General features: G+C 43.1%; 4 protein-coding genes across 5 annotated transcripts in view; 1 reads left to right on the top strand and 3 right to left on the bottom strand.

Annotated features, from left to right (window-relative positions):
• Window positions 1–24,154, bottom strand: part of kiaa1217 (KIAA1217 ortholog) — a 169,649-nt gene that overhangs the window by 134,049 nt on the left and 11,446 nt on the right. The window lies entirely within an intron of this gene.
• Window positions 1,040–3,250, bottom strand: otud1 (OTU deubiquitinase 1). The gene has a single exon (XM_082545503.1). The coding sequence runs from the start codon at window positions 2,949–2,951 to the stop codon at window positions 1,590–1,592; it is 1,362 nt and encodes a 453-aa protein (XP_082401629.1). The 5' UTR covers window positions 2,952–3,250; the 3' UTR covers window positions 1,040–1,589.
• On the top strand, window positions 6,258–11,044 carry tgif1 (TGFB-induced factor homeobox 1). The gene is made up of 3 exons (XM_082547528.1): window positions 6,258–6,488; window positions 8,322–8,551; window positions 9,332–11,044. Exons 1-3 carry the CDS (start codon window positions 6,473–6,475, stop codon window positions 10,007–10,009), a joined length of 924 nt encoding a protein of 307 aa, XP_082403654.1. The 5' UTR covers window positions 6,258–6,472; the 3' UTR covers window positions 10,010–11,044.
• The window catches only part of LOC309714009 (disks large-associated protein 1-like), a 96,726-nt gene continuing 84,770 nt past the window's right edge, over window positions 12,199–24,154 (bottom strand). For both annotated transcript variants that reach the window (XM_082546057.1, XM_082546058.1), the window contains 6 exons: window positions 22,254–22,639; window positions 22,086–22,165; window positions 17,654–18,069; window positions 16,432–16,523; window positions 15,533–15,685; window positions 12,199–14,979 (listed from right to left, as the gene is read on the bottom strand). In XM_082546057.1, the coding sequence (XP_082402183.1) occupies window positions 14,764–14,979; window positions 15,533–15,685; window positions 16,432–16,523; window positions 17,654–18,069; window positions 22,086–22,165; window positions 22,254–22,639 (1,343 nt within the window). In that variant the 3' untranslated portion in view covers window positions 12,199–14,763. The remainder of the gene's footprint in view (window positions 14,980–15,532; window positions 15,686–16,431; window positions 16,524–17,653; window positions 18,070–22,085; window positions 22,166–22,253; window positions 22,640–24,154) is intronic.

The raw sequence follows: 24,154 nt of genomic DNA, 5'->3' as shown, positions 1-24,154 counted from the left end.
AGTTCTCCAGAGGCCTGGTAATGAACTAATCGTTTGATTCAGGTGTGTTGATTCAGGGTGAGATCTAAAACCTGCAGGACACCGGCCCTCGAGGCCTGGAGTTCGACACCCCTTGATGTGACTGGTGTATTTCCTTCCTTGGCCTTTCTCCTCCAACCTCTGGTATTTTGGCTGGAGGACTTAAACTCACTCGACTTTTTTCTCTTTCAGAGCATTCTCTGTAAACCCCAGCGATCCCATCCCATTAGATAAGCAAGTCTGAAATACCGAGACCAGCCAGTCTGGCACCAACAGCAATGCCACGTTCATAGACACTTCTACCCATTCTGACGCTCAGTTTGAACTTCAGCAGGTTTTTGATCATGTCTAGATGCCTAAATGCACTCAGGTGTTGATAAATAGATATTTGTATCCGTGAGCATCTGAACAGATGTAGCTAATGAAGTGACCGGCAAGTGTATTTAGAACAGCAGACATTAATGTGAAATGCCAAAAAGGAAAGTATTATTACAATATGAATACATCCATATGTTGAGATTAGCTTATAGTATTTGCAAGCTGTATTTGGGTGGTTTGCTTTCCTTTTATATAGTTTTTAGGAAATCAAGCAGAATCTACAGTTTTTAAAAAAGAAAACAATTACAGAAGAAATGACATTTTGGCCTATACCGTGACTGTGCACCCTTTATTTAAGCTTTAACATAGCTCAGTACACAGAGCACATTCCCTTGTACTCTGTGTATTGAAGCCGTGGTCCCTTAATACACCGAGTTCGGCAGCCTGACCTGAATGAGAGGCTGCAGGGTCACTACATCATGTAATAAATTCCCAACATCACTTTTCACTTTAGGACACTGGTGAGTGGAGGATGACTGCAGCATGAACTGTGGTGGTGATGTGGTGGTTATGGACTGCCTTACACCTAAGATGAAACAGTGGATATCGCTAAAGCTGAATAACAAATGTATGAAAATGTAGGCGATAAACAAATAGCGGGACAACGAGCATGTAAATTAAAAATGAAGCCACTGCAAGTTAGTGTGTTTTTGTCTTAACTTTATTTTGAAATTCTTTGTCAAATGTCGAAAAAGTACTGGAATAATGGAAAATGAACCGTTGAATCATTCTCGCAGACACAAACCAAGCACTGTGAACTACTCTTAGAGGAATTTTGTGCAAATGAGTAGCTAAACACATGGAAAATGCAAACCAGATTTCTCTTTGTCTGAAAATATTGGGCAGTTGCCAAAGCATGAGAAGCACGACAAAAAAATAATAATAACTGGTCAGCTGAGAGAGGGCAAATAAAAATAGTACACTCCAAAAGCACTCAGCCACATCTGAACAGCATTAGAGAATTTCACTCATGTCAACATCACCCAAACTATCAAGAACAGACTCACACACTGTCAAACTCTTTCGGAGACAACTAGCGTTAATTTCAAAACGCTGGCATAGACATGAACCAAAGTATGTGCACTGCACGTCTTTTTGCTCCTTAAAAAATCCTTAAAAAACAATAATTTAAAGCACGTAGAAACAAAGCAGAACCATTCATCTCTATTCCTCTGTAATGCGCTGTATTTCGTTTACACGGACCCATTCTGCTCAATGTACATTTTGGATAATGAGGCTGCCATCGACTTTGCCAGTTCCTCGTCCCGTTTCTTTTGCATCTGCGAGTTTCGGCACCAGTCCTCATACTCTGGGTTGGGCAGACACCTGTCCAAGAGAACGTCATAGTGACCGTTGCTCAGCCAACTCAGCCAGATAGCTGGTTTGGAAGGATCCTCCTCTCCAAGAAAGTGCACCATGGTGGAGACAGTGGGACTCTCCAAGCTGCCCCCTGTTGTGAGGTGGATGTTGACATTCAGCATCTGGCTCATGGCGAGAAGCTCGGGGTAACCGGCCCAAGTGCCGTCCTGCGCTGCATTGATCAGGAATTCCCCCACATCCTCTTCAATGATAGGGTTGAACTCGTCAAGGTGGTCAGCGATGTGGTGCACCGTCCGCTCCCTCAGCTCTGCATGTCTCGACTGGTCCCCGTATGTGGCTTTAGACACAGCCCTGTACAGACAGTTGCCATCTGGAATGATTTGATACCTGTATTTGTGCCTCTCCTGGAGGTACTTATTTTGCTTTTCCACTTCAGCCAGGTATCGGGCGACTTTGTCGTTGATCTCCCCTCTCTCCTGGACTCTCTGTGGAGGGGACTCCTGCAGAACACTGAGCTCAAAAGCCCGTCTCTCTTCTGATGCTGGAGCAGCTTTGGTCGTGCTCATTAAGCTAAAATCTTCTTTTATGAGACCCTTAGGCTGTACTGCCTTGGGGGGAACCAGCTCCTTGTCTTTCAATGAGGCCCACGTCTTGCTTCTGAAGGGGGTAATAGTTAGTGAAATTCCATCATCCCCACCTGAAGTTTCCACCGTTCTCTTGTATTCTTCTATTCTGGGTCCACTGGTGTTGTTGCTGTTGGTAAGCTGATTTCCAGTCAGTTCTGGGCAGTCTGGGAAAAGCTCATCTGTCCCATTGCTCAATTGATCTATCAAGTCCACTATCACATCAGGGTCGCAGTCATTACAGAGTAAAGTTTCACCGCTATGAGAGTCTGGGGAAGGTGGTTTGACTTTGGACTCCCTCATAACATGCACAGGCACAGACCTCTCCACTCCATCAGGTCTCCGGATTAAAATTTCAGCAGTCGAGGTGAAGTAAATTGGCCTCATGGTTGAAGCTTCGTAACACGACAAGGCAGGCATGTTTGCGGAAGACACAGACTCGCTCACCGGATCACCGTTGGTCGCTGAAGTTGCGTCTGGTTGAGTAAATCCCGGCCTGTCAGCCTCAGAGGAACTTGCCCCGTTCAAACGCGCAGAAGCGGTCGACAAAGTTATTGTAACTTTGCGAGACGACCTCGGGTAGTGTGTCAGCACACTGTTGTACAACTGCATTTTGAAAGAGTCCTTTATACTGAACGGCGCGGCTGGGCTGTTACGGAAAGATGACAACAATAGCTAAAAATACTCTCCGTGTCATCAACAACAGCAAAGTTGTAGGGAAGGTTTCCATGGCTCTGAGTCCCGCTGTCATTGACACACAGAGACGACTAGACTGTCCAGTTTAGTCCTCTTGCGTCATTTGCAGTTGGGGTGCCTCCCTAATTTTAGACTCCAAACTGTAACAGGACCCAGTCCTCTTCGACAGAATCAAGTCCGACGAAATAAAGCCAAAAAACACTTTTCAGTTGAATTATTTCAAAATAAAATTCATGGTTTACGCACACGTGCGCCTTCGTTATGAGCGATCATGCTTTACTGCCTTAGATCAATGAGCAAAAGTTTCTTTAAAAAAGTCAAACTTTTAAAAAATGTTTTCATGCTGATAAACAGGAAAAGATGCTTTAACTTTAAAGTGCAAAAAATCCTTACAAAATAGTGAACGTTTTTATTTTTATGTTTTAAGAAGTCTCATAACTAGTTCACTAAGAATACCACGTTTACTGGGTTTTAATTTACTTTCAAAAAGTCCATTGTGGTGTTGCTTTCATTCAAATAGCCACATAATCATCAAATACACTTTCTTCCTCTTTACTAACATGATGACTTGAAATGAAATGAGCACTTCAAATGACAAGGTAATCTAAATAAAAACAGCGCATCCAATTACTCGCTTTAGAATAGCAAAGTGTTAATTAAAGCAGATGTTCGTAAAGCTCAGTTTTAGTGTAATTAGGCCTAGGATTTTTATTTATTGATTTATTGCGAATGAACTGGAACAAAGGAAAAACACAGTCCGCCATAAATCCCGGATATGGGAACAATTTACCAGATTATGGTTGAACCTCATCATTTTGTGAACCCTAAAGTATTCTGATTCTGATATTTGAACCACAACAATCTTATTTTGAAAGAAAAAAACCACCAGTTTCCTGTACAGTTGTGGCTGTCTGTAAGTTCACACAGCTCTCCACGGGCGTCCTGACTGAAGCCGCGATGCTCGTGGACAAATGTGAAGGATTTGATGCGTCACAGTCAAATGAGTCGAGTGACACAACAGTAAAGCAGCAGAGCTACCGCTCAGCTAATTATCGTGTCTATTCTTTAAACAAAGCGTTTTACATTCGTTTCCCCTCTAAACAGATTTATGTGGTTCTTGTTATTAATCCTACAAAATAAACATAAAAACATTCATTAAACAAGTGCAGTGTTATCTCGGTCTGGAAAGTATAAAACAAACACTGAGCTTTATTTGTCGTCTTACATCACCACTGAATTCCCGTCATAGTAAGTGTAGATATTAATAAAAGAAATGACTCAAAAAAGCTCGCCAAATGTGTTGATTATACAGAAAGCATGAAATGCTCAACGTTTAAAATGAGTCATCAGCACAGCTAGTCTATCAGACTAAATGACTATTAATATTACTGCTATTATTAATTACAAAAATCAGCCAATCAATAAATATCATTTGATCTATTTTAATGTCACAACTGATGGGAAGCATACCTAGTATCTGACAGTAGCTGGCTTTGGCCTGCCAAACTTAGTCGTCTCTATTTTTAACAGTGACTGAGCTGGAAAACACACTCAGGCTGCTTGTGTTTGATTATAAAAAATATTACTTCAGTGAGTGGGTGTACATTTATAGCAGCAAAAAAAAAAACCAAACAACATTAACATTAATAATCAGTAAAGGTGACTGTTTATTTTTGTTTTGTTTTAATATGCTGTAATAGTATACTGAAACATAATAACACTTTCTAATACAGCCTGTGACTAAAGGTGAAATTCCCCTTGACTTTCCATGTATTTGACCTGAAATTACAATGTAATTGCATTAACCGACAAATACAACAGAGTAAGGAGGTAATAATTCAAGTATTTACATCAATCATTATACTATCATTACACATTATGCATTCATTTTGGCTAGTGTATTCAACAGGAAATCAGACACAAATTATACTCTAAGTAATTTTACGTAGTACATAATTTCCAGGTATTTTAAAGCAACTTATTTCCTTCCTTATTTTCGCCTGAATTGCAGTGCAATTAAATCACCACCAGAGGGACCCCGAGGACCTCGTGTCTGCACGCCGCGTTGCATTCACGTACAGTTCCGCTTGTGTGCACGCGGAGGCGACATTTAGCTTCCGCAAAGAGCACTTGAATGCATGTCTGGAACAAATGCATGCAAAGAAACGATGCTACAGCAGCTGTCGCATGGTTGTGCACCGCATACAAATGAAGGCATTGATCGTTTTCTTCGCAGTGCTGCTGTTGTCTTTAGTAAGCCGAGCTGGTGCGCTAACCTCCAGCTGCTGCAAGGTTTGATCAATATATCCCGCAGCTACACCCATGTCCACACTGTATTTTTTAAGCATTTCCTCATTCCTGTGAGAAATTACAGGAGCTTCTCCTTATATAATGTTTACAATTCAATCGGGGTGACATCGATAGCGCATAAGAAACGTTTCACGCGTATCTATAGGGATACAGAAGAATGGACTACTACACGGGAGGAGGAGGAGGAGGAGGAGGAGGGGGATGCACAGTAGTATAAACACGAGATTTGCTGCTATTACCATAAACACAACACGAGGCCCCTATTGTAACACACTGCAGCAGCCTATACGAAGCCACATTGTTAAAAAGCACTCGCATGCAGAAGAATTATTGTTGGGAGTACGTGAAGGTAATTCTTCACGATGTAAACAAGCGATACGAAAGGTGATAAACCACAGACTGTGATAAGGCGATGAAGCTTGCACCACAAAAACACACCGACGCTCATTCGGAAATATGCGGCATAGCCTGTAGCAATAATGTGCAATAATAATATGTTTTAAATTACTGTGGTTAGTTTAGTTATTTTTAATCTGTAGGTGTTACCACGAGGTCCGCAGTGCTATCCCCCAGTCTGCTATTGTTGTCATTTTGCTTGCCCGCCTAAACAACGCTTTCTGCATATTATATATCTATATAGATATACATATCTATATATCTATATAGATATATATTCACTTTATTAGTAGGGTCAGCAGCAGTTAAAGCTCAGCAAGACTGTATTCATGTCAGTGGAACAAGCCATGCTGATGTCAGAGATTTTTCCTGTTCTCCACTGGTGGTGGGAGGATCTTTGCGTTTAGTCACGCAGCTGTCAAAGATAGCTGTCACCCAGTTTCAGGATCAAACACACAGTCAATGAGAAAAGGGGCTTTGAGCAGAAAGGGACGCAGAGATCTCAGGTAACCCACAACCCCCCACCCCCCTCTCCTGCCACCTCAAGTCTCCAAAGAAGGACGACTAGAAGAGAGAAGAACATCTAAAACGGGAAAAAAGAAGCATTTTTTAATGAACAAGGATTTTCGAGATTTCGGATACACGCTGGGGATATCTAGGGGGGAAAACACAGCTCTGACAGAGAATTTGTCTTCTCCGCTTGCCGAGGAATAAGCGGGCATTTTTTCAAGATGAAGACCAAAAAGGGTAGGTGGGATTTTTAAAAGAAATAACATTAAAGTATTAGGGAAGAGGAAAAAAACGACTTTAGACGGAGACGGCGTTAAAGAATGAGTAACAGAACCGTTTCCCTCATATGCAAACCATGCAGTCTATTGTTTCCTTTCCAGACATGACAGGGGGGCTTTTTCTGCCATGTGTTGGCGCGATGTCAAAAGTCGACAATAGCAAGGTTTAGCCACCGTTTTAGGTTATCTAAATGTGCTTTATTCAAGTTTTCACACAATAGGCTAACGCACGACTGTGTCGCCGTGTGTTGTTTTCCTAGTCGCGGTATAAACTGGGACAACTTTCAGAATGATTTAAAAGACGCTTTCGCCTTTTTTCTGTTACGGTGGAAACCTCATATAAGCTACATTTGTGAAGAAGTTTTTCGGTTCTTGATAAGTGGTGATAGTCGATACAAGTCAAAAGTTGTGCGACTGTTGTGACTTCAGGGGTTGTTACATTTTGGCAGCCTGTAAGCTTAAAAAAAACCTCGATATTTTGTATCTTTTTTAGTTACGAACAGCGAACGGAAACAGCCCCCAGCGCCTTTAAAATATGACCAAAATCCAAATGTAGGCTAATGTTCATCCTGACCTCATTGTGGGAACTTGCTGTTGCCTTGTTACATTCATGGACCTCGTGGTGCAGCTCGCTCGCGCACGCACGCACACAAAAGAACCTTCTTACAAGTTGTTCAAACTTAGAAAAACTGTCGTGTTTCTCGGGTTAAAATGTCTTTTTTCTGGCCTTTCAGTGGAAGCGACGTATTTCGGCTGGTGGAAAGTTTGCGCCAAAGTCGCTGTTTGCGAGTAGAAACTTTTGAAACGCGTACAAAGGAGCAGGCAGCCCTGGATTCTTTTGTTTAGTCTGGAGACGCTTATTTGCAACAGGTCTCCCCTCCCCCTTCGCCTCTCCAACCTACGTAATTACCTCATCCTGTTGGCCACTCTTGACTTGGGAACTTTCTTACTTCTTTCCCACTAGTTTGCCCGGGAGCTCACGGCTGTACAATAAATATCCTGGCCTGTTTTATTCGCTATGACCGCTTGGCTTCCCGTACAGTAGCCTAGGTGCTGGTGTCCAGGTGTAAATATTGACCTAAAATCACAGGAGCCAGTCTTTAATAAACCTCAGTGTGTCTTTATCATAAAGAGGAGGGACGCATATTAAGGTTTTGTATTGGTTAGTTACTAAATGGGACTGAAAATGTTTAATATATAATATGCCAGATGGAAAATGGGACAAATTTAAAAGCAGTTCAAAAGCACATCAGTTTGCCTGGGCTGTACTCTTGACATTCAAAGCAATTCAGAGCACTTCCTTTGATCATGATTGACTTCGATTAGATCCTAAGCCTCCCATTTAAAAAAACAAAAAATACAGACTCTGTAATCTTTCAGATTCAGCGCTCCTGTTCTTCAAAACAAACTCTCCCCTTTTACACAGAGATTGTTGCTGTGCCAGCTATCAGCCTGTCTAGAATAGACCTGGCTTGTATTTGTTGAGGCAGGTTTTATAACTGACACAGCATCAGGCTAGCCTTTGTGACGTCCCCCCCTTTCTACATCCACCCTCCCCTTCTTCCTCCTCCTCACACCCTCCCTGGCTCCTTATATGAATCACATGGCTGAACTTGACAGCTTGCTTCTGACACATCAGCTGCCTCCCAGACAACTTGAGCGGCTGTGGCAGAGCCGCTCTGACAACGGGGTGGCTTGACATTAGAGGATATAAATTCTTCTTTGTCCTGGCCTCACACGCTCTTTTTTTTTTTTTTGTCCTTCTCTTGCACTCGCTCGTGATTTTTTTTAGGTTTGATGATGCTGTCGGGCAGCGAGACTGACGATGAGGACAGCGTGGACGCCCCTCTGGATCTGTCGTCCAGCGCGGGGAGCAGTGGGAAGAGAAAACGGCGGGGAAATCTGCCCAAGGAGTCCGTTCAGATCCTCAGGGACTGGTTGTATGAGCACCGTTACAACGCCTACCCCTCTGAACAGGAGAAAGCCCTTTTGTCCAAGCAGACCCAGCTCTCTACACTGCAGGTACGGGCACAGATTCTGACGGAAAAAAGATAGTACCGCCTGAAGCTGTTTTTTTTCTGCCATTAAGCCCAGAGAGAGTAAATAGACCACTGTAAAAGTCAAGAGGAAACAAGTGTCAGCTTGACTGAATCATTTCCTGTCTGGATCACAAACAAATTATGACACATACACACTGTGAATTGAAGGTCATCCAGATCAGCTTGATGTTGCAACATAAAAGTCTGAGACAAAGTGAGTAAACTTACTCCCTGTGTGCTGTGGGCTTGGCCGAGGCACTTGGACAGGAATTTCCCTCCCTCTAGCCCCTTTTCTATCCCAGCTGTCTGGGAACAATGCGGAGTCATTTACATAGTTAGAGCTGAAAGGCTCCTTAAGCCAGTTACGACTAGCCTGGAGGACTGAGAAAAAGAGTGGAGTGAACTGTGAATGCTGCTATTACAAAAGAGATTTATTTTTTTATTCAAAACTATTTTCAAGACAAGATTTCTAAATCTAAACTGACCTTTATTAAAAAAGGGGTTAGCTTATAATCAGAGGTGTCTTTTGTCATTTCTGCAGTGGTGAAATGATTAAAACAGGAAATGGTTGCGGTGTGTGAAATGTCAGCATGTGATAGGTAGGGTTTACCTTTCACTCGATTTCTCTGCTGACATGTGCAGACTGCACCTGGGGATAAATGTACCAGCAGATTTTCTTTCAAAGCGCAAGGCAGAATGGAAGCGAGCCATGTGACGCGCCTTTTCTGACTGTGTGGGTTGTTGTTGTTATCGTCTTCTGCAGGTGTGCAACTGGTTCATTAACGCACGCCGGAGACTTCTCCCGGAGATGCTGAGGAAAGATGGCAAAGATCCCAACCAGTTCACCATATCCAGGAAAGGTAGCAAAGCTGGTGACAGCTTCTCTGACAGCTCCCAGTCCCCGAAACACAGCAGCCCCGCGGCAGCCACAGAAGAGAGCTACGACAAACGGGTGCTGCACCCGTCTAGCTTCGACCCCGCCGTGCCCAGCGTCCTGAGAAAAGCGGTGTCCCCCACCGTGCCCTCTCCGACCTCCGCGTCCCCGTCTCCTGGGCTCGTGCCCACCCGGCCTTCTGTCATCTGTCACACTACTGTCACCACAGCAATGCAAACCAGCCCGACAGCTTCCCACCCCAGCGCGCCCGGCATGAACTGTGACAGGGCAGCTGAGTTGTTGCATGCCGTGCAGGCTCAAGCGCTGCTTAGGTGCCGGGAAGAAGGGCCAGGCAGTCAGCCACTACCCAACGCCACCCCCACTACCACCATCCTCAGCAGCACCAGCATAGAAGGCAACCTGAGCCCCCGCAGTGGGCTGTTCAACACCCCTCCCCCCACCCCTCCAGACCTCACACAAGACTTCAGCGGTTTCCAGCTCCTGGTGGATGTGGCCCTCAAACGGGCTGCAGAGATGGAGCTGCAGGCCAAACAGCTGGTCGCTTAAAGGAGGAAAGTTGACAGAAGTGGAGGAACTAGAGACTGACTTTGCATCTCAGCTGTGGAACTCTTCGTTTCAGTGACTCGTCTGCACGTAACAAAGAACAAAATCCACACGAAAGCCTGACCATTTCTATTTTTGGTATACCAATCAAATTGACATGGATGCTTTTCTTTCTTTCTTATTGAACAAAAAAAAGAAAAGAAAAACCGTATCGAGGTGCCTTGGCTGTAAGTTGTTTATACATTTCATATACATGTATCTTTATGTATCTACATGTGTATTTTATTTGCACACAGGGACCAAAAATGTTATCAGAACAATGCTGCCTGTCTTTATGTCTTTCCATTATACTGTATTGTAGTAAACGGAGCAAGAGCAAGAATCAGTCCTCCTTCACAGATCGGTCAGGTGGATTGGTCGCACCCACACGTTTTAATTTTTTTTTTTCTTTAATTATTATTATTATTGTTCAACATTTCAGAGATCAGTTCATGATTGGTCTGCCTTGTTTGTTTGCACACTAAAGGCAGAGGAAGGTCATCTCAGTGTCTTAAAAATACTTTGCTCTTGGCATCTATGACAAACTTATTCACTACTGTAGTAAATGTTTGTTTTCATAAGTATAGTTTTTAATTTTTGTTATTTACTTTTAGCTATTTTTAAAAGGAAAAAACCCTTTATGCTTCTTTTTTTTTAACTTTTCTTTTTGTCACTGAGGGGTGTTTCATAAGACCAATGTAGCAGGTTCTTAGCATGAGCCTTTATCCCATCACTCAGCGAAAAATGACGGCCAGTGGACTGGAAAAATTAAACACTACATATGTTTTTCTGCATTTGCTGTTTTACAACCTGACAAAAAAAACAGCCCTTTTTAAAAAAAAAAAAAAAAATCACCAAAAAACATTTCCTTGTATAATAGGACCATGTGTATAGTTAATGTGACATGATGCCCAATGATGTGATTTCTTTTCATACTGTGCAATGTTTGTGGCAACTAGGGGTCACATGGGATTCAAATAAAGTTTTGTTTTTTCTACATCTCAGAGTTGATCATTTTTATTCAAGTATTTTGCCCTGCTTTGGATCATTCAGATCACTTAACTCTACTGCACACATTTATCCCTTAATGTTGGGAGTAGTGTGTTTAGTTTAATTGTTCAGTGTATATAAAAGAAGGGAATATGAGAAAACAATAGTGTAGCATTCCTGTCTTTCTACAGGATGCAGTCCTGTGTGTGCGAATGCTTTAAAACAGCTCCCATGCATTAGCATAATCCTGTATAAATTAACACAGGTAAACAGCAGACGTCAACACTTTCTCGCTGACAGGGTTTACGTGCCAATAAAGTCAGTGTAAGGAAGCTTACATATGAGTACAGCTGTTCCCATCTGGCAATGCTTCTCTGTTGTTCTCTGTATTAGGTCAGGCAGGTACACCTTACTGTTTTTGTTATTATACCCGTCTTTTAAGCTGAACAGCAGTTTACTTTTAGGATTTTAAGGGGATCTTTTTTTAAACATCTTCATTAAAATGATAATCCGCAACGTTACCTGTTCACTAACTAGCAGGCTATGATATGTAACCACTCAAGATCAGGGGTTGAATGCAATTGAACTGCAGTTAATACCATGTAGCACTGACAAATTCAGCATTTATACATGCTGCATTATCATATTTGATAGGCTAACTTTTGATCAACTGATGAAACATTAACTCATTTAATAGCATAATAGGTGGAACAGGCAGGATTCCTTTGAACCTTTTGTCGGTTCCTGTCAGAGGTGACAGAGGTTGGGTCTGATCTAAATGATGTAATCACTAAGGGTTTAAACAGACCTCCAGGCACACAAGTAGGCAGATGCAGCCCACCATAGAGGACCATATGATGGGTAGATTGACCCAGGGCAGGCCATACACAGAGACAACACCCCCACAACCCTTTACCCTAACTCTAGCCACCGAAGCCAGCACACCTCGCCTCAGCATGACTGATGTGTGAATGACAAATCACCAGAAGCTGCACGTACAGAAACGTCAAGGCTAAGCCGAGGCCAAAAGCGGCGTCTAATTATGGGGATCCGCCCCTGCGGATGGGAAATGCCCTAAAAACACACCACGCTGGCCTTGTAATCGGTTTAATTATATTCTAATTGAGAACACATGTGACAGGAAAGAAATGAACACAACAAAATTATGGCAATGAGGTTTTTTAATGCTGATAAGAGCTCATACACGTGCCATAACATCAAGAGTGTAATAACATTAATTACAAAATGTATATCTGCTTGTAATATGTTGTTTTGTTCTTTTAGTTTACATTTACATAGGGAAACATTCATGTATGTACAAATGTTTATTTGAAGGTTTTTCTCTTAATATAACTACATCACAAGTTTCAGATTTGCCAGGACTGCTGGAGTGAGTTTAGCAATTAAAGCACAATCCAACATTCTGGTTTCTAACTCCCTGCTATACCAGGAGGGTTATATTGATATGTTAATATAATAAACATAATTAAATGAATTGTTTATTCGACAGACAGTTTGACTTAAAACAAGTTCCAAAGAAAAAGTACTAAAATGAGCTTTGTCTATATTAAATGGCATGAAGTTTGAACTATACTTATAAGCACCCTCTCTAAAAATATTTATTGACCAACTAAAGGAGTTACAAATCATACTGTATGGTTACATCATCTTCGCACATCTCTCGATGAAAAGCTCAGGTAGTAGTTCAACATTGTGGGACAAATAAAAGGAATATACCGTGTTTCCTATAGTTATCCAATGGCACACAACTTTATCAGATCAATACAGAAAATTGGACTACACACCAAAGTTCTGCTAGTCCGTGAAGAATTAAGTGACCATAAACTGACTCGGGATTGTCTCCACATTCAAGCAGCTGACAGAAGTACCTTGTTTTACTGCAGTAAGCCGGGTTGAGACGCTCAGTAGAAACATAATTGAGAATATGGTATGGACACTGGTTGCTTTATTAAGATCATGGCCTATCCTGCTGGCAGGAATTATGTACAACAAGAGACAACAATATGGCTCATATACAGTCAGATGAAGTCAGTCACACTCTCTCTCTGAACCTCGCCAACACGCAAACACACACACACACACACACACACACACACACCTTCCCCTGAGACTGCAGTTGTGCTCGACTAGCGCGATAGAAATTAAGGCTGATCACTGAAACGGAAAAGACAAAAAAGGCGCCTGTCATGCTGGAGAACATAAATAAAACACAAACACAGTATAAGGGCCTTGTTTTCAGTGCATAATAATAATAATATAATAACAATGGCAATAAACAGTCATTGTTCTCCTAATCAATAAATTAAACACTAATACAAAATATTAGAAACTGGATTTTTTTTTTCTTTATGACCTTCAAATAATTGCTTCATTTAGAGGCAGAGGGAGTGCACACACAGTGAGGAGAAATAGTCCTTTCTCAGTCCCGTAGTCTCAATACTGTCCATAAACTCTTCTTGTCTAAAAATGACATAATAAAATATCGTACAACTACCAGTATTGTACCACATATGAGTCCTTTAGCTTAGTCTGTTACACTGAAGAGTTTAAACGTGGTGTGAGTAAGGAATAAATCTGTTAAAAAAGACAAAAATATCAGTTACCTTGTGTAAGCATGCACTTCATGTCATTATATATCCTTTATACAAACTTGTTCTGCTCAGTCTCAATTCAGACAAGACGGGTGATTTGTTTTACAGTCTGCTGATGCTGCTACCTTAATCTTCGATTACAGCTAGGACCCTTTAGACCTAGAAAAATAGGAAGCACTTTTGAAACAAACAAGTTAACCAAAACACGCACACGCTCATCCTGTCACACATACAACACATATTCGGTTTGTGGCATTTTCTGGGAACCTTTCAGGGTACTGCACTCTTTGCAGAGGCCGAAAACCTAACTCCTACTGTCTGAGGAGCCACTTTGCTGAACCTGAAGGAGCAAAATCTAACCTCTTGACCTTTCCTCCCGCAACTGGAAGGACCCACTTTCAGGCAGAAGGTGAACTGTGTTACCAGCTGCCTCTATAAGCAGGCTTTTTAATATTACGTTTTAAAATGTGACCTCAATAAACAAAACACAGACTTTTGTGGCTGTAGTACTCTTAGAGTCAGATATTGATTTCTTTTTAAAAACTAGATTTTTTTTAAATAGAAAATATAACATAATAAATATCAAGAATGATTCTGGTCTGGTCTCTTCAGTTGATCTGATAGATTAAATACATCACTTACAACTGCCTGTGTGTTTGCACGTAAGCACCTACACACGCGCAGAATCCCTCCACCATGTTATTGCGTCCTGGGCTCCTGAAACATATCCGTGTGAAGCAACACTGCTGTGCTACACCAGGCTTATCTTTGTAATATCAGGTCACTTAAAACGTGGGGATTAGTGAGATAATTCTTTGGGAGCAACGAGCAGGTGGAGGTACAAGGAACAGAGGGAGTGCTACATCAAAGCTGGGAGAAGGAAATGAAGGGAAGAAGAGACAGAAAGATAAATTAATTAAGTAATAAATAAATACTGTAAGTGTACATTACTTCTTCAACCAGCTTCCATAGCAACTGACTTCACAGTGATCTGGGAAGTCTGCAAAAAATGTGATTATGTTACAGTATGTTAGCACCGTAGCATTACCATTCAGTGCTATTGTGTTTATGGGACAGTGTACTGGACCTGTGTGTTGTTATATGAGTTTGTGTGTCTCATAGTCTGGTCTGAGCCTCAGGAATATAGATTTCTATACTGTCTGCGCTCTCGGTAGCAGAGCTCTGCCGAACTGACGCGGCGCGTTTGGCAGCTAGCAGGCGTTTGCGAGCCTCCAGACGCTGGCGCTCAGAGCTCTCCAGGGAGCGGTCCCTAGCCAGGGGAGGGTGGCCCTTCTGGGGCTTCTTTGGCACAGGAGGAGGCATCCTTCTCTCCTGGACAGGAATGACAAATAGTCTTAAAGACAGACCAGAGAGTCCTTATGGCAAGCTGCAGGTAAACACATGGACGAGCGACACGACTGCAGCCGGTTTGCATGAGGGTTAGCAAGAGCGGTGTGGCTGTTGCCGGCATAAGCATGCAATTTTTAATGAGGTTATGGTTCACAGTGGCAGCCATTTGTGTGGGGAAAGACAGCACGATGGTGGCCATTGCGTGAGGTAAAAGACCATTGGAGATGGGCAGGCCCCAACGGTGCATGGCAGGTAGAGTGGCTTCTCAAAAGCAGCTCACTGTCGACAAGACAGAACAAAACACACAAATACAAGTGATGGCGTCAGGCAGCCGACATGACAGTAAGCAACACATGTAAGCATGCTACAACAAAGCTTAACTGTAAATCATTAGGACTTACAATTCAAAGTATACAGTAATGACAGAAGATAGCATGCGGGTTAGTGGAGCATTCCAAAACAACACTGCAGTTAGGTCATTTGATTATTTAAAATGGAGTTGGCTGAAGTTCGTATTTGCCGTATGTGTCAGCACCTGAATTTCTGGAGGAGTCAGAGGTTTCCAGTTGTTGGCTTTCAGCTGGTGGAGTTCATCAAACTTCAGGCTAATGTTCTCAATGGACAGCTGGAGCATGTCCCAGAATCCAGCCAAGTCCTGAGAGACGGGCCGCGGGTGCGCATTTGGATTCTGATACACAAACATCACATGCATGGAAACCACACATAAAAAAATTTATACGGTTTATAAGATTATCACACACTTTTTCGAAAAAATACTATTGCTCTATAATATTTAATAGGAGTTAGAGGAATCACAAAATTGGCTTTAACTGTTTAGCCAAACATTTTTTAGAACTGCAGTGGAACAGATTTTCTATAAATCAGGTGAGACAGTTGCATCATATTGTGATAAGTGGGAGTACTGGAGTTGGTCTGAATCATAGACCTGCTGTGATTAAAAAACAGTTTCTTAATCTGTCTTGTCATCCTTCACTTAAGAAGGTTAAGCAATCCATTGCTACATAAACACAAACACAGCAGTATTCCAGTTGTATATTTTTGGATTTTTTTCTCAGTTAGTAAAAGACAAAAATGATTTTTTTAGTTAAATAAATCTTGCTGTTTTTAAATAGCTTAAATGTTTGTTAAATAATCTATAAATAATGCAACATAGAATTTTACATTTTTAACAAAAGGCATAAAAAACATAAATCTCTGGGTTTTAATGAAGATATGTAAATCCTGGGATCAGCATTCAGATATCCACGCAGCCATGCTCTTTCCTTTCATCTGCGAGTGACTGCAAAGATGTGATGTCTATAGTAGATGCATAGTAAATGAGTTCTGGCCTGGCCTGTCAGAGTGATTTGTGCAGGATGATGTCAGTGTGGGGGAGGGCTGAGGGGAGCATGCAGAGGATGAGGTGACACATACCAGATTCTCCTCACACAGCTCCCGGAACTGCTGGAACTTCTGGGACATCAGCAGCTGGGCACTCCCCACTGCACTGCGGATCTTACCCAGGACTGCAGAAAGACACAGACGCACATGCATGCACACACACACCCACACACCCACACAATGCAATTACTCACAGGACTGCATACTGCAGGCATGTTGCACCACTAACAGAGGGGCTGCATTAGTAATGCAACAAAAAAGGATGGATTAGAAACCTACTTCGTACGAGCATTTCAAAATACAAAACATCTGTGAACATCAGATGAGAATGACAGAAATCCATTTATATTTCACAATTCTTTTTCCAAAAATACAAAATCATTAAACACACAATGCAAAACACTGCATGTTTTAAGCATGGTCAAATCAAGCACCTGGTCTCAACAGCAACCTTTTATTTTTCTTACAATCACTTTCCAGCAGCCTCATGCATAAGATAAAAAAGGCTACACAACTAATTTAAATGTCACTGATCAGTGATATGGACTCAACTGCTAGGCAACTGCTAGTACATAAGGCTAGTGCTATTAGAAACTGAGAGGGTGAGTAATGAACCTGTGCTGCAGACAAAGACTTCAACCCCTTCAGGATGCGTGCGAGTGTGTCTGTGTGTGCACGTGTGCATTGTAGTCTGGGATCAGGGAAAATATGACCTTGAGACAGCCTCCCTGTTATCCATGTTCTGTGAGAAAATCTCTTGCCTGGAACCAAAACACTAGCTGCAAACGCAATGGCATTTTCAGTAAAACATGAAATCAGCTGCGCAGGTACGAATACAGTGCTTACAGTCTGTGGCTTGTTTACTCAGTCTGGTATGTCTGTTTGAGTGTACGTGTGTAAAACATATTTCGATGTGTGCATACAGGCGAGTGCTGTTCTGTGTGTTACATCAAGATGAAATAGTTGCCTTGAAGGGGCACTCGGCAAACTCTGTGTGAGAGATCGTTATGCAGTGTATCCAGAGGACACAAGCGTGGCTGGGCCCAGCAGTGGCCTATTGATAAGTATGCACGGTATGTCTGTGGAGGCCAGAGGGCCTGAGACAGGAACAAGCAGCTATTGTGGTCCAGTACCACGAATACCAGCACCCTCCAAATCAAAAGAGGAGAGGAGGAAAGGAGGAAAAATAGACCTAATATCACTGCATAACAGAGTAAAATTTATCATGACATCTAAACATAATGAATCAACTCACTCTCTTCAGGCAGCTCATTCTCCATCTCGTCCTGCTCCATCTGTTTACACCAGCCCTCCATACGCTCTGTCTCAGCCTGCAGTAACTTGAGGAACCAGCGGCCGTCACGCGGGCACACCGATCGCCCAACCGCCTCCAGAGCCTCACCCTCTGGTTCAGGTACGTTGTCCATCCAGGGGTCAGGAGGAGGCAGGATGGATGGGTCAAAGCCCACCTCCCCGTAGTCATCTCCGGCACAAGCGTGGTAGTGGTTCCCAGAGCCCTGGATGCTGACGGTGGAAGTGGCAGCATCACGTGAGTGCTGGCGCGGCATGGTGGCGCAGAGACGCGGCGGCAGGTCCGGAGCGTCTGATGGGTCGTCGAGGTCAGCCTGCACAGCTGTGGTTACACTGTTGGAGCGGGTCATTCTGCGGTGACTAGGAGAAGATGTAAGAATAAGTTTACGTGGGACGCACAAAGGTATTATTGATTCTTCACCTGTTAAACATCTGATTAGTTTATTTTTATAGCCTTCCTTTTAGCAGCAATTATCATCACAATGATCTCAGCGATGAATAGCTTTTGTATTGTGGAACATCTTTTGTGTGTGAGTGTGCGTGTGCGTGTATGTTTTGTCACCTGGCTCATTCAATAGCAACAGTGTGTACAGGCCTCTGTCACACCGCAAGCCCTGCTGTGGGACCGCTGCGCATACACAAATAGTGGTAGCACAAAAACACACATGCACACACACTCACACCTGGAACCCTTCTCTACAGCTGGGCGTGCCATGTCGCATTTGACTCAGAGGCTTTGTGCCGCTGTCGGGCAGCCTCTGCCAAGTCTCTCCACACTATGTGCAACAGCAGAGACATGCACACACATACACACACACACAGAGCTGGCGATGTTCTATAGAGCAGCTCACCACCCAAGAGATAAATGGGATGTTAGAGGGATGCGGGTGCTGGGAGAGGAGAGGAGGGGGAGGGAACTGGCATGCTAACTTCACAGTGATTGGACAAGCCATTAGTCTAATAATTGATTACAGCTCACGACTTAAAGCACATAATTTAATAACATATACAAAAATGTAGCAGAGTGGTGGTCATTGAGACACTTTAAAAATAAGTGATACACTTTGATGAAAAGGCATAAAAGCCCTCATGGACATGGGCTCTAAGGATTAAAGAAAATAACTGGGTATTAGTGCTCATTTCAGTTTAACACAAATGCCCCCATTCAAAAATCCATTATACTACTGTGAGACATATATGGGATTACAATTGTCCTGTCAATAGACCCTCTCCACCAGGCCTGTTAGCTTTACTCTAAACCAAAAACTGCCCACAGTCCTCTCACACATGAAACCTCAACCTGACCTGCCTGCAGCATGACACACACAAATGATCACCTCTCGCTCAGCCCATCTCCGGACACACACTCCTCCTGAACTCTACCCATTCATCTTTACTTCCCCCTTTTTCTCATTCATCTCCCCTCTTCTGTGAACACAAAAAAAAAAGAAAGCAAGATGGGAGTGGCGTCGGGTAGATCAAACAGCGTGTATGCGCTTTACGTGTACATGCCAGCAGCCCTTCGTGTGCGTGTATGTTTGTGTGAGTGTGAAGAGCAGTTAAAGAATAACTCCTCCAAGCAGGTGTTCAGAGCTAATGACCACAGCCTGCTTTCTATCAGGCTGCTAACAACTTCCTGCAGGGGCAGAAACAGGCAAAGCCAAACACTGCCCAGACAGACAGACGGTTAGATCAACAGACAAGAGGCAGAAGAACAAAAAGAACTAGGGCGTTTTAAAGGATAAAAGTTAATGTGAAAGAGGAAAAAAGCTATAAAACACAAGTAAGGTATGCAAGAGCTAATAAAAATCACAGAAAATCTTTCCTCTTTCTACATTCAAGTGATAGAAAGTGATAAATCACCACAGAGGTTGAGTTTTGCATTCCATATGTTGCTGCTGCTCTGAACCAGAAGGTCCTACGTTTTCTTCATTTTCCTGTCATCTGCAGATACTTGGTTTACACTTAAAAGCAAGAGGAAATGGCCCTAAAAAAAGAAACATGCCTTATTTGGATTTAATGTCTAACGAAAGCCTTCAGTCAGCTAGGGCAAAAACAAAAAGGCTAACATTGCTAATTATCCCTTATATTAAGTTTTCAGGACTAGTGCAGTGCCTGTGTGTAACAAAGGCATTGCAGTTTGATGGGCTATCAGCCAAATGGTAAATCCCATGGCTGAGAAATGAAGTGTGTCAGAAAGTATCAAAAATGGCAGTTTTTAATTAATAAACATTGAAAATAGTTTTGTCTCTGTGGCTAATTTTCTTCTTCATACTAACATAACATGAGGTGTCTGCTAGGCCTCACCTCAGCTTACCTGAGTCACTGAACTGAACCTCTGTACATTGTTTGCAGTACTTTTGCCATTTGGAGACTTTTAAAATGTAATCATCTGAGAAATAGTTTGGTTTGATGTGATTTACAGCTTGCTAACTTCCCTTGCTACCCCTGGCTGATAACTTACTGCTCCACCCCCTCATCCAAATATGGTCACTTCTGGCCATAAAAAACACGGTGGCTGCTAAAACGTCAACTTTGGGGCTTTAAAATGCGGTCCACAACCCAGTAAGTGACATCACCGTGGTTACATCTTTACACTGTTAAAGCCTCTGATGACAAAGGCAGGAAGCTGCTGAAAACATACCATGGTGAAAGTGTCTCAGAAAGAATTTTTAGCCAAAACATGAGGAACACTTGTCTAAACAACTTCATATTAGACGCTGGACTTCTGGAACACGAGGTTCAGAGCAAAACATCTGCCGAGTAGGAAGTACATCAGATGAATGTTTGGTGAAGAAAGCGAAGAATGCACACAAGCACACAAATACAGAGAGAGTCCTTCATAAAACCATAGCAGTGTTAATTCCTCCTCTTGCTGGTGACAGGTAGTGACGGGAAAAATCAGGGCTGGCACTAGCCTTCATGGTGAGATTAGGAAAGAATCTGTACAGTGTCCAACATACCCTAAATTTAATTTGTGGGGTCGTAAAAGACCAACCTACATCAAATAAGTCATCCTGTTCAGTTTGCATTTAAGTAAATGCTTCATATACAAATATTATCATATTAAAAAAAATAGGTAAAAGAGAGAAGGAAGATGTTTGTCTAAAGACAAGCATGTTATTTGTTCTTTCCAACACTTTTACATCTCTTTCCACTGCCCGTCAGTTAATCCTAGTTCAAACAGCAAGCTGAGGTTATGACCTATGACTGCTGCATAAAAACACACAGACACTCACACCCACACACACACCTACAGACACACTGAAGAAGGCCGTAGGAGTCTGGCACTCTCACTGTCTGGGAATCTAATGTAGGGGGCAGCATGCCCAGACCTCCCAGGTGTGCACTCATACACACCCACACACACACCATTACAGATGAATGCCAACAGGTAAACAGTCATGCATGTATCAACAAAAATACATGCCAACCAACACCAAACATTAACCAGAAAAATGCATTAGCTGCAGTCCAGCATAACAACAAGTCCAAACTTAGGTAGACTACAGCCTATCTGGATGAGTTAATATTTGGCTTGGCGTATCCAGGAACTCAGAGCATGGTTGATCAGCTGAGACCTCCTCCTTTCAGAAATCCCCTAACATTCCACATCCAGCACATTTTGAAGTGCTGGACGTGGCCCTCTCTGTGACCTTTGATAAAAGCTTATGTCGCTTTGAATTTTAGAAGCATCCCTTCAATGAGTTGCAAAAACCAGGAACTGGCTAAACTGACTAGCTTTCCTAACTAAACAGAAGGTGACTTAAAAAAATAAAAGTGTGTGTGTGTGTGTGGGGGGGATGAAAGCAGACAGATAAGCTACAAATGGCTGTGTCCCACCAGAGAACTTAAAGGAGTGTGGTGCAGTGTGAGCTAATGAAACAGCGAGCACACTAGGCTCTTCTCCTCAAACTGGGAACATGCAACAGAATAAACGGCTAACTGACAGCGCAGCGGTCTCTCGGACCTAAACAAACTCAATAAAACTCCCTCCTCTTCTCCCTCCCTCACTCCCTCCCACACATACACAAACACGCAGCCCCAAACAGCCTGAATCACAATGACTGGAGCAACAGATGGCTGTCAACTCACCCCCTCAGCTTTCCAATCTCCCTATACCACATCCTCTGGCCCAGCTGTCATTTGGGGCCCTTAGTTGAGGGGGCTCTGACGCCAGCCACCCCTCAACTGTGGACAGCTGCTGTAGGGAAGCCAGTGCGGAGGGGGGGTGGGGGGGGCAAAAGCTTGTAACGCACATTATCAACCTACCCTGGTTTCAAAAAGCCCTCTTTCTGATATCCCTGTTTCATCTCTCTTCTTACTTATCCAGTTTCCCTTTAAGAACATCTACTCCCTTTTTTGTTTCTACTCACCATCGCTCGTCCTCCACCTGAATTCCTATCGACTGGAATTTAGACTGCTCCTCTGTGGGCCCTCCTTCTTCTGGGTCCACCTAAGAGAAGGGGGAGAAATTCTCAAATTGTCTGCATGGCAAAAAAACTGGATTAGAACTCTGACTGAACCCCAGTCTCATTGCAAACCTGGATCCCTATGGACAGGCACTTGCGGAGAGCTTCTCTCTGCGCCTTGGTGTCCGCGGAGACGTGTGCAACTGCGGAAGTGGTGGCGGTGGCAGTGATGGTGATGGTGCTGTTGGTGACGTGCTGGCTCGCAGGGCCGTGCACCTGAGCGTTAGCTGCCTCTATGGCTGCCGTCAGGGCCTTCATGCTATCGATGCTCTCTGTAGAGTTGGACAGGCCCGGCTGGGAACTGATACCCGTTCGTGTGCCGGGACCCCCGTCCATGTACGCATCCTGGGCGGACTCGGTGCTGCTTTGGGCTGTGATCGATATAAAAGGTTTGGATGGGGTAGTTCGTGGTGGGACCGGAGGAGGGGTCTTTTTGTAGGTGGTGATGCATGATGACACTGCAAAGAAGACACACACAAAAAGACAGATGTCAGAAATATCTTGGTGCTTGAGTCTGTGTTAGAACCTAGAGGTGCGAGGTTTGAGAGAAGTGGATATTTGTGAAGCAGGGTCCACTTAAATGCAAGTACAATAATAATTTAATAGACATTTAAAGAAGTAAACGTAAAGTAGATGAAGGACATCAAACATACAGTAACCACCATTGAAATTAATTTTTTACATATATGTAGATAGATGGCAGTTCACCCAGAGGTCTTAGATGTCTGTGCTGCAGTCAAAATGTGCAGTAGATTAGAGCCAACTTTGACAAATCAGAGCTGCATCTAGGTGTTAGGATTAGTATGTCAGCCACTTGACCCACTGATCTAGATGGTTAAGCTCTATACGCACTGACTGTACACATCCAGAGCAATGTGATTGTGCCAAATATAGCTCTCCCTGCTTATGCGTCCTTATGTGACAGAAGGTAAATGACACTGCTGAAGCCAGCTACAGAGCTGCATGCACCCCCGAGGCTTTGTGTTAAATGCAAGTATGTATGGGAAAAAAAATCATCATTGCTTTTCCCAGTAACTGTCTTCCTCTTGCATTCTCACCCTCTCATGTTACAGCTACAGGTTGTGTGCAGACAATGGAGCCTCTCTGACACACACACACTGAGTCAGAAGCCTTAGAAACATGCCAAAAGACAAGAAGCATAGCCTGTGTGAGGAAAGACAAAAACAGCCACCTCCTAACTATATTATGATTTGGAGTCTCCTTCCTGGCTTAGTGCTACCATCAAAAGTAGGTCGCCCTTTCTGCGTTCTGTGGCAAAACTAGGACGGCAGGTTTCCTGGATCCCTTTTTAATCCCTACAAAAGACAAACATCCTACCATGGTGAGATCGGGAGTCTGTGCGCGGCACACAACTGTTACCAACCACACCCAGCACACGCGGCGCTGTATATAACTATTACAGGGAGAGCTCTTGTTTGCTTTGTGTCTTGCCATCTCGCTGACAGCTACAGAGAGGCCTTAACATACTGGAGGTGAGCGGTGGGGCTGACTTCATCCTTTTGGTTTGTCAGAGTCATTCGTTTGTACCCGTCCTCCTCCTCCTCCTCCTATTGAAGATTTGAGCCTCTTGACAAGCTGGAAAGTATTCAGATAAGATGAGTGCTGCACTGAGTGGAGATCACAGCTTGTGAGTGTCTTTGATGATGGCAAAACAAACCACAATAAAGGGAAAAAAGGATGATTTACTGTATTTCCTTCTGAAGCTAAATACCATATGTAATTCTTTACAGATAGTGTATGTGTGGGAATTACTGCCAAAACCAACAAACTTATCTAAGTGTGCCATATTTGCACTGTCGTCTCGTTCTAACAGTTTTCTAGGGAAAATGATCGACATCCAGGTCTAATCTTCAGAAAGGTCACACAGTACAAACCCATAAGAACAAAAAGATGTACATCACACACACGCATGCACTCACACACAGAAAGAGGGCGAGGTCCTGCCCCTATCA

This window comes from Aulonocara stuartgranti, assembly GCF_965226115.1.
Source record: "Aulonocara stuartgranti genome assembly, chromosome: 9".
NCBI lineage: Eukaryota > Metazoa > Chordata > Actinopteri > Cichliformes > Cichlidae > Aulonocara > Aulonocara stuartgranti.
This window is presented reverse-complemented; position numbering and strand designations above follow the sequence as displayed.

What these genes read in the sequence shown, in the direction of transcription:
- otud1 (XM_082545503.1), bottom strand. Translation starts at nt 2,951, where the DNA reads ATGCAGTTGTACAACAGTGTGCTGACACACTACCCGAGGTCGTCTCGC.
- tgif1 (XM_082547528.1), top strand. An exon ending in CCCAGCTCTCTACACTGCAG is followed by an intron (nt 8,552 to 9,331) that starts GTACGGGCACAG and finishes CGTCTTCTGCAG; the next exon opens with GTGTGCAACTGGTTCATTAA.